This window comes from Mobula birostris, chromosome 1 (genome assembly GCF_030028105.1).
Source record: "Mobula birostris isolate sMobBir1 chromosome 1, sMobBir1.hap1, whole genome shotgun sequence".
Lineage (NCBI taxonomy): Eukaryota > Metazoa > Chordata > Chondrichthyes > Myliobatiformes > Myliobatidae > Mobula > Mobula birostris.
This window is the reverse complement of record NC_092370.1, coordinates 209,079,075-209,095,507: the sequence shown is the minus strand read 5'-3', so window position 1 is coordinate 209,095,507 and position 16,433 is coordinate 209,079,075. Positions and strand designations below refer to the sequence as shown.

Sequence of the window (16,433 nt, the reverse complement as noted above, 5' to 3'; positions counted from 1 at the left end):
GTTCACGGTGATTCCCAGGGTCAATCCGGTTTTGCGCCATCAAAGACATATCCCTCCTTGACCTGCCCGGCAGTTTAACAAGCTGTTTGTCTCTCCTTCCCAATTCTGACAAAGGGACTCCAACCAGAAATGTTCCCTCCATTTCTCTTGCCACAAATGTGACCAAATTTGCTGTGCATTTCCTGCATTTTATTTATTTATTTAGGATATTAAAATATATGCAATTCTGATTTATTGAAATTTTTAAAATCCAGTTATAAAATCTTTTCATGATACAACCTCCCAGTCCCATTCTGACATGACAGCCCATGACATCCTCTACCGTCACAATGAGGCCACACTCAGACTGTTGGAGCAACACCTCACATACTGTCTGGGTACCCTCCAACCTCATGGCATGAACTTCAATTTCCCTAATTTTTAGTAATTTATCCCCCTCTGCCTTCTCTCATCTCACATTCCCCATCCTGGTTTCCTCTCACCCCTTCTGTTTCCCTTAGCTGACCATCACCTCCCTCTGGTGCCTTGCCTTTTTCTCCTTCCTCCCATGGTCCACCGTCCTCTCCTATCAGATTTCTTCTTCTTCTTCAGCCCTTTCCTTCTTCCACCTTTCACCTCTCGGCTTACTTCATCCTCCATCCCTCACCCACCCACCTTTTACTCCTTCTCCTCCCCCCCACCTTCTTATTCTGGCTTCTCTCCTCTCTCCTTCCCAGTCCTGATGAAGAGATTCAGCCGGAAATGTCAACTATTTAATCTTCTCCATATATGCTGCCTGACTTGCTGAGTTCATCCAGAAGTTTGTGCGTGCTTTTCATGATACAAACCTCCCAGGCAGTTCTCTGGAGCACTATCAAAGAAAGTTTGACGCATAAAGATGACATTAGATCATAATAGGAAAATGTTCCAACTGATCTAGTTTTCACATTCTAAGTTTGAAACGTGTAAATATTGAGGTGCAGATAAGAACATGAGAAGAGCAAAACACCACAGTCATTCTCAGTTTCAACACAAGGCATCACAAAGTTGTAAAAAGTTTATCTCACATGGCAGAACACAAGGAAAAAATCAAAGGATTATCACAAAACTGAAAATTAATAACCCATTTCACTGCTTAGTAATTTAAACTAACAACCTGATTTGTGAACCTTTAAGAGGCGAGTACCAAAATATTATCAGTGTATTCTGAGATTCAACAAATCTATAAAATTAGGGCTCTTTTTTTCATTCTTAACCACTCACATTAAGGAATTGGAAGAGCAGCGCTGTGCCAATTTGATAGAAATAATTGGTTTCCTTTGTTAATAATAAGTATTACAAAGCAATGCAAAAACCTCGCAAATGTTTATTTGGTAGGTTAGATACTGAGAACGTTCCCCACGTTCAAGTCCAAAAATAGGGGCTACAAACTCAAGCCGGTTACAATGTTAATAAATCTAGTAGTGGACTCATCAGTAACTCCATCAATGGACATTGGGATGAGCTCTGAGTATGCTGATTGACAGCTGCTGGGCTCAGGAAAAGGTCAGGTAGCAGTCTGTCATTCTGCAGCATCTCTCTGTCTTTAGACTATGTGGAATGAGAGGCCAACACAATGGTAGTCGTGTTCAGGACACTAGACTGAATGCCCTGTCATTGGACACTAGACTGAATGCCCTGTCATTGGATTCACCACTGAGCTCAGCACAGGAGCAATGGCTTCTTAAAGCTGGGGTTCCCAACCTTTTTTATGCCATGGACCCGACATTGGGGATCGCTGTCTTAAAGGAAGTGACCATATGTACCACACCTGGCCTTCAGTTTTAGCCAAAGAAAGCCAGTGTAGGAACAGCAGTTCCATATATTCCAATGGAATCACTGATCCTACGAAAAAGTATAGGGAATTAATTTAATATTTGCAATCCTTAGACTGTTTTTGCTTTTTTTAAACCTGATAACATTTGCTTTAGGACAAAGAATACTCACGTGCAAGGTTGAAGCATTTGAGGTTCATCTAATTTTGGAAAACTTCCAGTCTTATTTTATCTGAATTCCATAATCTAATTGCTGTTTTGTAATGCCAGCAATTTAATTCATCCTATACAAACACCAAAACTGGAATACAATGGCAGATCTATTTACTTGATATCCTTGGGAATAATGTAGCCTGTTCACACTTTCAATGGCTGTTTTTTGACTAATGAGCAGTAGACTAGCAAAGCCAGCTCTTCAATAAACGTTCAAAGAATGAGCTGGGGTTTCCATTCCCCAAGTGCATGTATTTTTACAGAATGGAATTGTTTGTAAAATGTCAGGGGTAGCCACCCCTGTTGCTTACTAAACATTACTGTCTTGAATGTGCCTACAAAAAAATTGTGTTCAACTAGGATTTCAGAGATTTTCTATTGTTCATTCATCATGCCTTTCAATGAATGTAAGGAAAGTTGAGAAATCCAGTCCCTCCTCTGAAGGCAAAGGTAGTTTAGCTTCAGTTCACAGTCCATATTTACATGTATAATTAACTGTCAAATAATGGACTTCCTTCATAAATCCAAATTAGTTGTCCGTTACCATGGTAATGAAACATTCATGTCTATTGTTGTCATTGAATTGGAGTGGGTCTCCTGGCCTAGGGCTGCATTGTTTACAATATGTATTAATTAGTCTTAACAACAGCAGCAAGTTTACTCAAAAATAAGTGAGAATATTGGGAAAAACATTATTTATTTTCTCATTTGATATATAAGAATTGTTGTGGAAACAAGCTGCAAATTCTCACCTGCTAGCTATTAAATCTAGCCCTAAGGACCAATGTAATGTTTCTATGTCCTTCTCAATATCAGCAACAGAATTTCTCCTCACCACTTGGCAGTGAGCAAGTCCTGGTGAACATGATCTAATGGATATTGCTGGTTCTATTGACGTATCCACCCAAAGGCAATTTCTCAGCAATTACCTTGGACATGAATAGTTCTTGGGCTACGTAACTGTGGTAGCCACAGGTTAACTTGGCTTTGTTCCAGTTTGTCACTTAAATGATCAGCAGTGGGAATTGAAGGCTAATTTGTTTTTTTCTGACTGTTCCATTGTCCAGTGGGGATATATTACCACTCACACCAAATGTTGTTACTTGCACACAAAACTACAGGTGAAATCTAAAATCTTCCATATCAATGAGGCACCATATTTTAGAGTTATAGCTTAAGTGTCCAAGAAACAAACAATGTTAAAAGAATACAGTGTATTTTCTAATGTCTTGAAAATCTATGGGAAATTAGAAGAAAATTTCTGTTTAAAGAAGCTTTCCAGAAATCACCTGATATTAAATGATCATCAGATGAATCATTTGTTGAAAATACAGTGGATTCTGATTAATTGGGCCGTCGGTTAACTGGAGCAGCCACTTGTTTGGGACAACTCTTAAAGAACAAAAACTAATCAAGAGAGTATCCGGAATTCTCTTCATTTATTTGGGACGCTATGCTGCTTAACTGAAACGGGAGACTGTTGCCGAACAGTTTCTAACTAGCGTCAGTCACACACATTTCTATGGCCGTTAGACAAGATGCCGTAGTTGACAAGAAATAAGCAGAAAGACAAATCAGAACTGTTTTTCTCACTGTGTTTGCAAGTATTCATGCTTGAAGCTGCCAGAAATGGCCGGGAACTACAAAGAATTTGAAGGTAGCGACCGACTATCATTTTGAATGTTACAATGAAGATGAAGATTTGGAGGATGTAATCATCGAAAGCATTGCACAAAGGCAGTCCACTATCCATACTGATCTCGTTCATTTGCAGTCAATCAAACAAACATGGCTGCATACACAGGATGAATTCCTCTTTAGGAACTAATGCACTGTTTTACTGTATTATAGCAGCATTTGTAGCTTTCTAATTTGTTCCGTATTTCATTTGAATTCATAATTTGTTATTTAGTTAAATGGTATCTTTTTATCTACTTCCCTGAAACTTTGGCTAATTGGGACAGCCACTTAATTGGGCCAAAATGTACTGGTCCTTATCTGTCCTAATTAACCAGAATCCACTGTAAATGATTGAAACTTGCGCAAGTGTTTCATTAATCACTTGACAGACCAGTGTGCTGGTAGTTGTTCCGGGTGTAACAATTTTAGATCCAAGAACAACGCACCTGAGGAGCTCAGCAGTTCAAGCAGCATCTGCGGAGGCAAAGGGATAGTCAATGGTCCGTGCTGATCTTCTGCATCAGGCCTGAGAGTGTCGTGGGGAAATAGTCGACCCAAAATGTCAACCATCTCCAAAAATGCTGCTTGACTTACTGAGTTCCTCAGCAGAGTGTTATTTTTGCTTCATATTCCAGCATTTGCAGCTTTTGTAACATTTTTCAAACTTATTCATGTTTCCATTATTCAGTTTTGTCTACTTGCAATACAACAGTGATTGGTTTGTCTTTGAACAGGAAGGTTCAAAGAGCATAAATGTTTTATTAAATTACTGGAATCTCAAAATAATGTGTAGGTAAATGCCACTTTGCCTACCACGCCTGTGCTACCACTTATGTGTTCTCAAATGAAAAAAAAACTTCCAATGTTTCTGCATCCGTTTTTGTTTCTCATTTTCAAAAGCTGGAATTAATTTCATTTCAAATGATATTTTCCCTTCCTCAAAAGTCACTTACAAACACAAGAAATTCTGCAGATGCTGGAATCCAGAATAACACACACACAAAATACCGGAGGAACTCAGCAGATCAGGCAGCATCCATGGAGAGGAATAAACAGTTAACGTTTTGAGCCTAGACCCTTCATCATTTTGTGTGTGTGTACTTCAATAGTCACTGGTACTTCAGGGGCTTTGAACAGATTCTCCCCTTCAGTTCCAGGCTTAGATCCTGTTTGGGAACAAATTCAGCTATTTCACATTGTAATTACCTGCTGTATCTGATGATAGCATTTAAAGAGGTTTTGAATCATTTAAGATGAATGTGAGTTCATATCTGGACCTGTTTATGCGATCCACAGAAACATAACATGGTCCTGTTCCAAAAGGTGTTCTCAATAAAACCATGAAGCAAGGAATATCCTGGCAGCATGAGCAGCCATGTTCTCATTACCAGATGATGTTGCATTTGGCTTTCAGTCAAAAGGAGTCATGCCACACTATGATTTTGTTCTCTCTCCTTATGTCCCAAACTTTTTGCAGTTCTTTGCCTCTATTCTGGGCTCGCCAGGTATTAAATTTAGGACTTCACCCATGTTTAGGACCACATTGACACACAACAAATTTACTGATTTAGCTAACGGAAAATAGTGGAGAGCTTCCTCTATCTACAACTTCACACAGTTCCCTTCAGTAGTACATCTGATGGTTTCGCTGAATTTGATACATGCCATCTGAAGGAATACATTAACTGTTGGAAGTTGACACTGAAATGTGTTTGTAGGTGACAGTATTTAGTACCAAAGACACATATTCATGTTTAGATTTAGCCAACACTCTCAAAATGCTACCCTGGTTAACTATTTTATAACAGTAAAAAGTTACAAATTATTTTATGTTCTTTTAAATATCTAGGTGGCAGGGTGGAGATATGTCTCTACCAAAGGAGGCGTAAGGTGCACCTTCCCTCCATTAGCCTGCAAGGTCACCCTTGGACAAGGTGTAGCACCTGCTTAGCCTCCTGATCAGGGTCACATGAAGACATGGGAGCAGGTGGTGGATGGTCATATGAGCAGCCGGTGCAGATCACAAGTCCTGGTTAAGTGACCATTGATGCCAGGCGGACAATCTCTGAAGAGTATTGATAATGGTTGCTCATCTCATAAAGAAACTGCTCATCAGAAGGCAATGGCAAACCACTTCTATAGAAAGATTTGCCAAGAACAATCGTGATCATGGAAAGACCATGGTCGCCCGTGTCATACAAGACTCGTAATGACAAATGACGGCAAGGGATTCTGAACTGCTGCAAGGTGAGGAGAGTGGGAAGGACATGCAGGATTCCTGCTCCTTGACTACTGTCCAATCACAATGGTCTTGTGTTCTACAATCTATATCACTTGCAATAACTCCTCTGGCTAAATGAGCCACCAGCCCTCATTATTCAGGTCACAAGCAAAGAATGATCATGGATCGGACTGTGTGCTGAGAGATCAATAGCATAGTTTGGCAAAATAAGTTTTAGGAGAGGTAGCTAAGTAAGAAAAGCAAAAACAATCTTCTTGCCATCTCAGTGGTGACTATCTGCAAATTGTACTGACCTGCGGCTGAAGAATTATAACACAATTTTAGAGATGCACACAGAAAAGTGCAACTATTGCTTTCAGATACTTGGAATTATCAAAGTTCACTAAAGCAATCATTCAACCTAAAAAGGCAAATTTCACATTGTACTCTATCTTCACCCATTAACTTTGCAAGTGTTGGATCTTTTCCCAACCAATCCTAAAGTAATCCCAGTGCCTGTGTGTTTACGCTAAAGTTACATTTTTTTTCCTCTTTCAAATGCTCATTTTACTTTGATATCTGCCTCAGCTATTGCATGGTCTCACATCATTCCATGTAAATAAATTTGGCTCACATGTTATCAGTGACTAATACACACAGAATGCTGGACTAATTCAGCAGGTCAGGCAGCACCTATGGAAATGAATAAGCATTTGGCATTTTGGGCTGAGACCCTTCATCAGTCCCATGCCTAATTACTCCATTGTAAAAGGACTTGGCATATGTGAGGCTACCCCCTTGTACTCTAGTGACAATTCTTGTTGCAAGGTGAATTAAGCCTAGATATTTCTCATCACCAGAGTATCCAGCTAATAGCACTTCCAGCTACCAGACACTCACACTGTGATCTCCTTCCAAATTCCAGATTTGGGTTGGTTATGGATTGCAGGGAGACTCCCACTGCCACATACAGCCTCCACTGCCAGCCATAATGTTTATAACTGAAGTAGTTCGTTTGATGCTGTAGCTCAAGTGGCTTGCCGAGCAACCACCTGTCAGTAAAGAGGAGGCATGTTTCTACAGCCAGTTTTCAGGGCCTTCCTACTCCCCATCTTTCACATTACTGTGGAATTGCTGAATGCAAGACAGCCAGATGCATTCCTAGCTCAATATAAGTGTCTCTTTGTGCTTCTCACATTCCGTCTCCTGAATTCTTTTCCTCCATGAGATCAACAAGCCAAGTTCACTTTAATCAGGGTTTAGTAGTAGCAAAGAATTTCAAATGTGTACATGGCTTCGATGGTGTACTATGCTGCCGAGGTTTATATTCCCTGGCTCACAGCACCAATGTGACTGATACTCCTCTGTACCACAGTACAACAGGTTCCTTAACTCGGGTATGAAAGAGCTTTTGTTTCACTTCTATCTAGATGAGTCAACCATTTTTAAATGAGCTGGCTCAGAGATGATCTTGAACTCCACAGACCAAAATTTGGATACTTAATTTCCACAATATAGAGAGAGAGAGGAACAAGGCTCAAAAAAAAAGAAACATAATTGGCCAATTGAGGGTATTTGTTCCACTTTTCAGATTGTATTGCTCCATCCATCCAGCAAGCTCATGATGTTCACATGCAATTAGCCAATTTATATGTTGTGGGTCATCATCATTATGTGCTGTGTTGCATGACGTCAGTGATCATGGTCTCATGACCATGATTGTTCTTCGCAAGTTTTACTACAGAAGTGGTTTGCCATTGTCATCTTCTGGGCAGTGTCTTTACAAGATGGGTAACCCCAGCCATTATCAATTCTCTTCAGAGGTTGTCTGCCTGGCATTAGACATGCCATATGCACTTTCTGCTCATACGATCATCTACCACCCTCTCCCATGGCTTCATGTGCCAAGAATGACCTGCAGGCTGGTGAAGGGAAAGAGCACCTTACACCTCCTTTGGCAGAGATGTTATCTTCACCCCGCCACCCAGTGGTGGGGTACTGGTTAGAATACTGGACAAGCAAGCCAGTGGCAGAGACTAATAACCCAGAAACTTGAATTCAAATCCCAACTTGACAGCAAGGGAAGTTATACAGTTAATCTGGCATTATGTAGGTGATATGTAGTCTTGGGAGTGATGGACCTGTTGCATCTCCCTGATGACAATTTGGTGAATAAGTGACTGCTAGAATGGTGGAGTCAGCAGTACTTTTTCAGCTCTTTTCTTGCTCTGACAATGTACAGCTCTTTTAATGCCAGTAGCTGACAGCCAATTGATCTTCTCCACTGAGGGGACCACTCGCTGTAGCCTGGACCAGGACAGGGAGGAGGCAACGGAAAAGGTGATCATAACACTCTCAATGATGGATGAATAAAAATTTATCAGGATACGCCCTGAGATGTCAAATTTCCTCAGCTGGCGTAGGAGAAACAATCTCTGCTGGGCTCTCCTAGTGATGAGCGTAACGTGCTTGCCCCACTTCAATGCATTGGTACTGGTAGTCTCCAGGCATTTGAACGACTTGACAACAGACACAGCCTGGCCATGACTTTCCAAGGTAGGGGGTTGTTGGCAGAAGTCGTTCCTCATTTCCACTGCCTGGATAGCACTAAGCTCCAAGCTGTTACGGGCACACCATGCTGCAAGACAGCCTCGCTCCCTTCGATAACAGGTCACATCATTATCAAGGACGAGACCAACTACAATCGTGTCATCTGCGAACTTTAGAATTTTAATGGATTTGTCTATGAAGGAGGTACAGACATTCGTATAAAGTGAGAACAGGAAGGTGAAAGAACACATCCCTGGGGAGAGACTGTGCTCTAAAAGCAAATCTTAGTGGGTCAAGAAGAGGATCAATAATGGGCCAACATCAGACCTTCAATGGTTTTCATAACTACTGAAGTCAGAACAACTGGCCTATAATTAAGTCCAGTGATCTTGTCTTTCTTAGGAACAGGATTAATTGTAGCAACTTTAAAGCAGTCCAGAACTCTGCATAATTGCAGGGAGGTGCTAAGTATCTCAGCAAGTTCAGATGCTAGCTGATCTGCACAGTACCTTAGAGTACAAGGTATCATCAGCATCTTCAGGTTTTCTAACGTTCTGCTTTCAAATAGTTTGTGAACATTTATATGTGGAATCTTTACAATGTGAATGCACCTGCATCAAGATTGCTGACCACTATTTTCTCAGGACAATGAAGCGTGGGTGTTCAAACCCCATATATTGGGGAAAAAAATTTTAAAAACTCTGGATGAGCTGTTGTGGGATTGAACCCTGCACTTTTCTGGCTTCTACAGTACCTAACAGCCAGAAAGGGAGCTCTTTAAACTCTGTAAATTTTGAGTTTATTTCTGAAGCAACGTATAATGGCCACTTTGCAATTAAGTAGTCAAAACTAATTTAAAGTAGGGAGTGAGATTTACACTCTCGGAGATTCTGGTTAATATGATTTTTAAAGTGCCTTTTTAATAAAAGATGAGAAAAATTCAGTTCTCAGAATTCAACCCTTGACATATTTTAATAAAACGACATTAAATATACATTTATAAAGAACAACAATTGGACATGCTAAACAAATTGCCTTAAGAGAATTGGCTTGAATAATTATTAAATCAGCGGGACTGCAATTCTCTAAAAATGGCACTGTAACTATTTTCATGCATTTATATGAACCACATATACCTCCCTCCTGACCGCTGCTGTCTTTATTTTAATTCTATGACCCTTTGGATATTTGTAGATTCTGTAAAACTGCAGACTCATCAACTCAAGCATGGTTCTGGATGATTCGTTCAGCTGCTTATTTAAAATTAAATCAAGTTTAGGTTAAGTTGATTAAGCCTGACGACTGGCAGCACTGAAGGATCTGCCGCAGAGTGTCCAGCTTTTAAATCTGTACCACAGAGCACAGGCTGAGAGCTGAGGACAGAGCAGTAAACTGAAACTGGCACTTACCCAGAGTTAATCCCTCACAGTCAGACATCACGTACAAAGGGGCTTTTCTACTTCTTCCCTTCTTTCCCACTGTTTTGTCTTTATCCCTGAACCACCGCAATAACCTAAAGTTTAAGTCTTCTACTGGAGAGCACACTGTGAACAGTAATCAGCCCCAGATGCAACTTGACAGCAGACCCCACTCCTGCTAATGGAAACAAACAGTCCACAGCTCATTATGGAATCAAAGAATGCAATTCTGTGCCAGAACTCTCTCTTCCCATTGGTGGGTATAATTACTTCTCTCCGCCCATTCCCAGCATATTCCCACCCAAGGTCAACGGGTCATATTGGATATATTTAATTGCCATTGAAATATTAATAAGGCAAGAAACAAAGTGCACAGTGTGAGGTTGGGATGAAGAAGGCCAGACTGATTCAAAGGAGAGCTGGGCTGCTCCGTCAGCTGATGTCGGAGACGGTGCTGCATTTTCTGCATATATAACCGCAGGGAACAAGCATCCTGCAAGCTGAACACATTAAGCAAGGAGACTATCGCTTAAAGTGACGTTGAAACTGTCAGCCAGGACATAGGCTCAGCTGTGGTTTATTAATTGACTGGTACCTGTACTTCATCACAAATAATAAAATCTGTATCAGCTTGCTCATCACATAAACATCAGATAAAGGGTTTGCTTCCTTTCACTAAGGCAGAAAAGACGGCCTTCCTTATACACTCGGTGGCCACTTTATTAGGTACACCTGTCCGTCTGCACATTAAATGCAAATATCTAAGCAGCCAATCAGGTGGCAGAACTCAGTGCATAAGAGCATGCAGACAAGGTTAAGAGGTTCATTTGGTGTTCTAACCAAACATCAGAATGGGGGAAAATGTGATCTTAATGACTTTGAGCATGGAATGATTCCAGATGGGGTTGTTTGAGTATCTCAGAAGTTGCCGATCTCCTGGAATTTGCACACACAACAGTCTCTAGAGTTTATAGTGTTTGATGGAAAAAACAAAAAAAAATCCAGTGAGTGGCTATTCCTTGGGCGAAAACACATTGTTAATGAGAGAGGTCAGGGGAGAATGCTGGCAGAAAAGCGACAGTAACTCAGATTATCACGTGTTACAACATTGGTGTGCAGAAGAGCATCTCTGAATGTACAACATGTTGAACCTTGAAGTGGATGGGCTACAAACATACAGGAGGTTCCTAATAAAGTGGCCACTGAGTGTAGTCCTGTGTAACTTGTCCTAAATCGAGACTTGATCACAGAGACTAGTTTTCATTCACAGCATTATAGATGGAAGGCTTGCCACATATTGATCTTGGTCACCTAGTGGACCCAAAAGCCCAGATTCCCGACCAAGCACTCATAACAGTATGGTGAGAGTGGGTGGAGTGAGACAACCAGTGGATAGGAAGTTGGGGTGGGGGACCAGTAGAGATAGTTGCAAGTTGTAGCTTTGGAGATGGCAGGGAGTTCTGAAACTTTAATGGGAAGCCAGGAACACAGGAGGAAGCAATGGGTCTTGGCAAGGAAGGTAGGAAGATTTTGAGAAGAATGATCTCATGCCTTCTGATCCTACAAAATTACTGAAATGAAAGGAACTTTTTGTGATCTTACTGCAGCTCCCTTGAATGACTGCACATGAGTATAGGTGTGTAGAGCACACAAAATCCACATTCCATGCATTGCTGACTGAAAATTGCACCTGCCTCCCACCAGCACATATGATCCAGATTTGGTTCAGGTAATTGTTTGTAGAATTTCAAGGAGGCACACAAGGCTGGATGGTTCAGAGGGATAATGGAAACAGAACATGATTTAGATGGTATCACCATAACACCATGGCTCTGGCCCTGTACTCACTGGAATTCAGAAGAATGAAGGGTGACCTAATTGAAACCTATCAAATGGTGAAAGGAGTTGATAGAGTGGATGTGGAGAGGATGATTCCTATGGTGGGAGAGTCTAAGACCAGAGGGCACGGCCTCAGAATAGAGGGGCGTCCTTTTAGGACGGAGATGAGGAGGAATTTCTTTAGCCAGTGAGTGGTGAATCTGGAATTCTTTGTCTCAGGCAGCTGTGGAGGCCAAGTCTTTATGTATATTTAAGGCGGAGGTTAATAGATTTTTGACTGGTCATGGCATGAAGGGATACAGTGGGAAGGGAGGAGACTGGGGCTGAGAGGAGAAATAGATCAGCCATGACGAATTGGCAGAGCAGACTCGATGGGCCAAAGGGCCACATTATCCTCCTATATCTTACGAACATAGGAGATCAATTAGACCATTCGTCCCATCGAGTTTGCTCCTATATCTTATGAAACAGGAGCACAGTTAGACCATTCGTCCCATCGAGTTTGCTCTGCTGTTCAATCATGGCTGATTTATTTTTCCTCTTAATCCCATTCTCCTGCCTGTGATCATAATTATATTAATTATAATCCCATAATCCTACTTATGATGATAAATATTTCTATTTTAAAAAGATAAAAGAATATGCTCATAGAGCAATACATTCAGTAGTAACAATACAGGAAGCAAACTACTTCAGATTCAGTTTGTTTCAACTGTAATTACTACCCTAAATAACTAAGTGATATGGAGCATCATTGTCGGAAATCTAGCTACTTATAACTTAGACACTCAAATATATTATGTAAATTTTCCAATTAATGTTCGGCCGATAGAAAGGTGTATATGTTGTAATTTCAGTGATTGCTGTTTGGCCCAACTGCGTGTCTAAATTGAAATGAATATGCTAAGTGGATACAATTAGCTGGTTGAGCACTCCAATCATAGTAATGAAGTCTGAACAGAAATTTTCCATGTGACGATCACCTGCTAAAATGAGTATTAGTTACTTCCGCATTCTGCCTGAATTTCAGCAGGTCTAATCTCTCCCATGCTATCTTCAACCAAAATTTAATTCTCAGTCTCACTGTAATATACTTTAATAGTGTAATTAATACTTGAGGTTATTACATTGGTTTAGATCATGTTCCACTGATTTGGTATCTTTGATCTTACATAGATGAAATGTAGTTTCGTAATGGTCAACATACTGCCTCCAGTGAAGGCATTCAATTACATGAAACCCAGTTGGCACCAGCTGTATAACATTCTGATTTGTAAATATAGCCAGCCCTTTTTCATCCAACTTCATCAGGTCCAAGTCCCGGGATGTCCTACCCAGAAGCACTGTGAAAGAACCGCCACAGGAAGGGCCACAGTGCTTCCAGAGGGTTCTCAAGAGTAAGTAATGATGAAAAATAATTTCTATATGTACTTGGCAGCAATGACCAGATCGTGGAAAATGAACTTTAATAAAGAGCTGGCATGAAAAAGTAAGAATGACTGAAATAGTAGAGCCTAACTCATTTGGTTCCTACATTCCAGCACTGAATAAATGTTTATTAATGAGAATCTAATAAAGTATTAAAATTACTCTTAACATCCTTGGTGAACTTTGGCTGATAACATGATTATTTTGGGAAATTCCTGTATCTGTCTGCCATAATTTTCTTCCATTCTGGATCAGTATCTTAAATGCTCTCTGAGTCTAATTCTGTATAACAGTCCTCTGATAACCTGGTGCCTTTACTTAAATATGACTTCTTTTATAAGAACGTAAGAACATAAGAAATAGGAGCAGGATTAGGCCATCCGGCCTAGTGAGCCTGCCCCGCCATTCAATAAGATCATGGCTGACCTATCTGTAAACTCAGCTCCACCTACCTGGCCTTTTCCCCATAACCCTCAATTCCTCTACTATGTAAAAATCTATCTAACTATATCTTAGATATATTTAGTGAAGAAGCCTCAACTGCTTCCCTGGGCAGAGAATTCCACAGATTCACCACTCTCTGAGAAAGTTTCTCCTCATCTCTGACCCAAATCTTTTCCCCTGAATCTTGAGGCAATGCCCCCTAGTTCTAGTCTCACCTACCAATGGAAACAACTTTCCTACTTCTATCTTAACTATCCCTTTCAATCCCATTATTTCAAGATTTTTCTGGTAATCAGCAATTTGTAATAGTTTAAACTAACAATAATATAGAATTTCATAACTGCTTGCAAGCAATCTTTTTTAAAGATTAAACATCTTTAGAAAAGATTGGCTTTATTTGTCACATGTACAAAATATAGTGAAATGCGTCCTTCGCTTCAAATTAAGTCAGCAATGATTGTGCTGGGGGCAGCTCACAAGTGAGGAAGGCCTCAAAGTCCTCGGCTTTGCCTGCTGTTGGTGACTGAGATTGAGGTCGAATCATTCGGACAGAGATGGCGCTCAGTACTCGGTGTCGGAGAGCTGATCACATTTCTGGACTTTGGACAAAAATCAGAAATCAGCTATAAAATAATCAATTCTCGAATATTTATTATGAACATGTGAATAAAAAGAATAATCTCTGTCGTTAGGATGTAAATTTCTCCAGATATCTATCAAACCATAATCAGTTAAAAAGGAATTAATAAGTGTTGCTGAACGACTTGGAAACTGCTGATTGGTTGAACTTTTGTCAATCAAAGACTTAAGCAACAATTGAAGTCACCTCCCATCAGCAACATATATTCATTTATGTCTGGTAATAAACCAAATACATTTTTTAAAAAAGAAGGATCATCTACATTAGGTCCATATAGATTAACCAGGACAATTTTTCTATTACAAATCGTTCCTTTAATAATTAACAATCTACCATTATTATCTGAAACAATGTCTTCTTGAATAAATAAAATATTAGATTTAATAAAAATAGATACTCCCTTTGTTTTATTTTGACAAGTAGCATGATATTGAAGGCCCTTCCATGTTTTAAAAAATCTATTTTGATCACCCGTTCTGATATGTGTTTCTTGAGCAAAAATTATATCGGGCTGGAATCGATTAATAACTTTAAATGTCTTCCTTTGCTTAATAGGGTGATTCCAGCCACGTACGTTCCAACTAATAACGTTTACCTGTTTAAATACCATTGGATATTATTCTTAAACACGACAATACACGCATACCATCGCGGGCTAATCAAAGATGGCGGTGATGAACATAACCAAATGGAAAATGCGCATGCTCGGGAACTCCATAATGGGAAAAAATACAAAAAGTGTGTGTGAAAAAAAAAATCCCACAATAAACCCCAAAATACAAAAATACCCCCAAACATCCCACCAACCCCCAAGGAAGAAAATCCGGCAAAAGAAAGAAAAAGCCGGAACACATCCCCAAGAAAAGAGACATAAGAATGGGGTTCCGCGTGCCGCTCAGTTTAAATAATGATTAAAATTTTTTCTCCCAATTCCCCCTCCCCCTTACAAAGAAAATACGTAACCTTAAGATAAAAAAAAGCCCAGCAAAGAAAAAAATGTTTATACTTAATCAATGAAAATAAGCTAAAGGAATGCAATGACAGTCCAAAGACGCCAAAACAATACTATTAACCCAAACATTTTAATCTCTAAAGAGAGAAACACAGCACCATTATTCTTTAACTTACTACCTTATTTAACAAAAGAATTAAAGTTAATTATTTATTACTAAACACTCCAAAAAATAAGAAAAAAATCTATATAAACTGCAAGCAACCTATCACTTATTTAATAAAGAAAAAGAAAAATAGAAACAGATAATCAAACCAGTTCACAATCTATCTGCTGTATTAATTCACGCCGTGTACTAAACAGCCTTCAAAAAAAAAGTCATTCTTTAATCAAACGAAGAAGCCCACCTCTTCTTTAAGTAATCCATCGATCAAAAGATATCTTCAGCATACCGAGATCTTCAAAACCTGTTTTCTTTCGAAGAATTATTCAGAGACTCGAATATCTTTCATACATCAGACGATTCCACAATAGAATTGACAAAATCCAATGCCGCTTGGGGATCCAAGAAGACACGAGGGGTAGAGTCTTTAGGAAATAGCTTTAGTTTCGCTGGATATCTCACGGATGGAAACAGAGTTTTTTTGTAAGCAATCTTCATGACCGGTATGAATTTAATCCGTTGTTGCATAACTTCCCATGGATAATCTTCATAAGAACGGATCTCGGAACCGTTAAATTTAAAAACTTTCTGTTTTCTTGCACATTTTATAATTTGGTCTTTAACTTTAAAGCGAAGAAAGTTGACTAAAATTGGTCGAGCTTTACCTGACGCAGTGAAAATTCTGTGAGCTCTTTCAATATCGGGAGGCTGAGATAGAATATCCGGAAACAGAGATTGAAACAGATTGGCAAAATAATCCAATAGAGCTCCAGATTCTGAGCCTTCCGGAAGACCTAAAATACGAATGTTGTTCCTTCGAGACTTTGCCTCTAAATCGACAATTTTGCGTTGAGCCTGTTCCAATCAGGTTGAAGTATCCGCAATCTGACATTTCGATTCTTTAAGCTCAGTATTCAGGGAAAGAATATTTTCCTCAATAGTCTGTAAACTCTGTCGGAACGACTTCAACTCAGAAGTGTTATTATCCATTTTGTTATCGAGATCCATCAACATACATTCCAAACACTCAGCCCAGACAGGCATGTCTTCTGATCTTTCTTTCGAAGTTTTTCCCTTTCCATTGCTGGGTTC

The 16,433-nt window shown here is 39.8% G+C and overlaps 1 protein-coding gene and 1 long non-coding RNA gene across 3 annotated transcripts in view; one reads left to right on the top strand and one right to left on the bottom strand.

Moving 5' to 3' along the window:
• Positions 1 to 10,055, bottom strand: part of eml1 (EMAP like 1) — a 231,638-nt gene extending 221,583 nt beyond the window's left edge. The window contains exon 1 of the mRNA XM_072270357.1: positions 9,867 to 10,055. Within this exon, the coding sequence (XP_072126458.1) occupies positions 9,867 to 9,894 (28 nt within the window). The 5' untranslated portion in view covers positions 9,895 to 10,055. The remainder of the gene's footprint in view (positions 1 to 9,866) is intronic.
• Positions 1 to 16,433, top strand: part of LOC140204087 (uncharacterized) — a 142,067-nt gene that overhangs the window by 13,115 nt on the left and 112,519 nt on the right. The window lies entirely within an intron of this gene.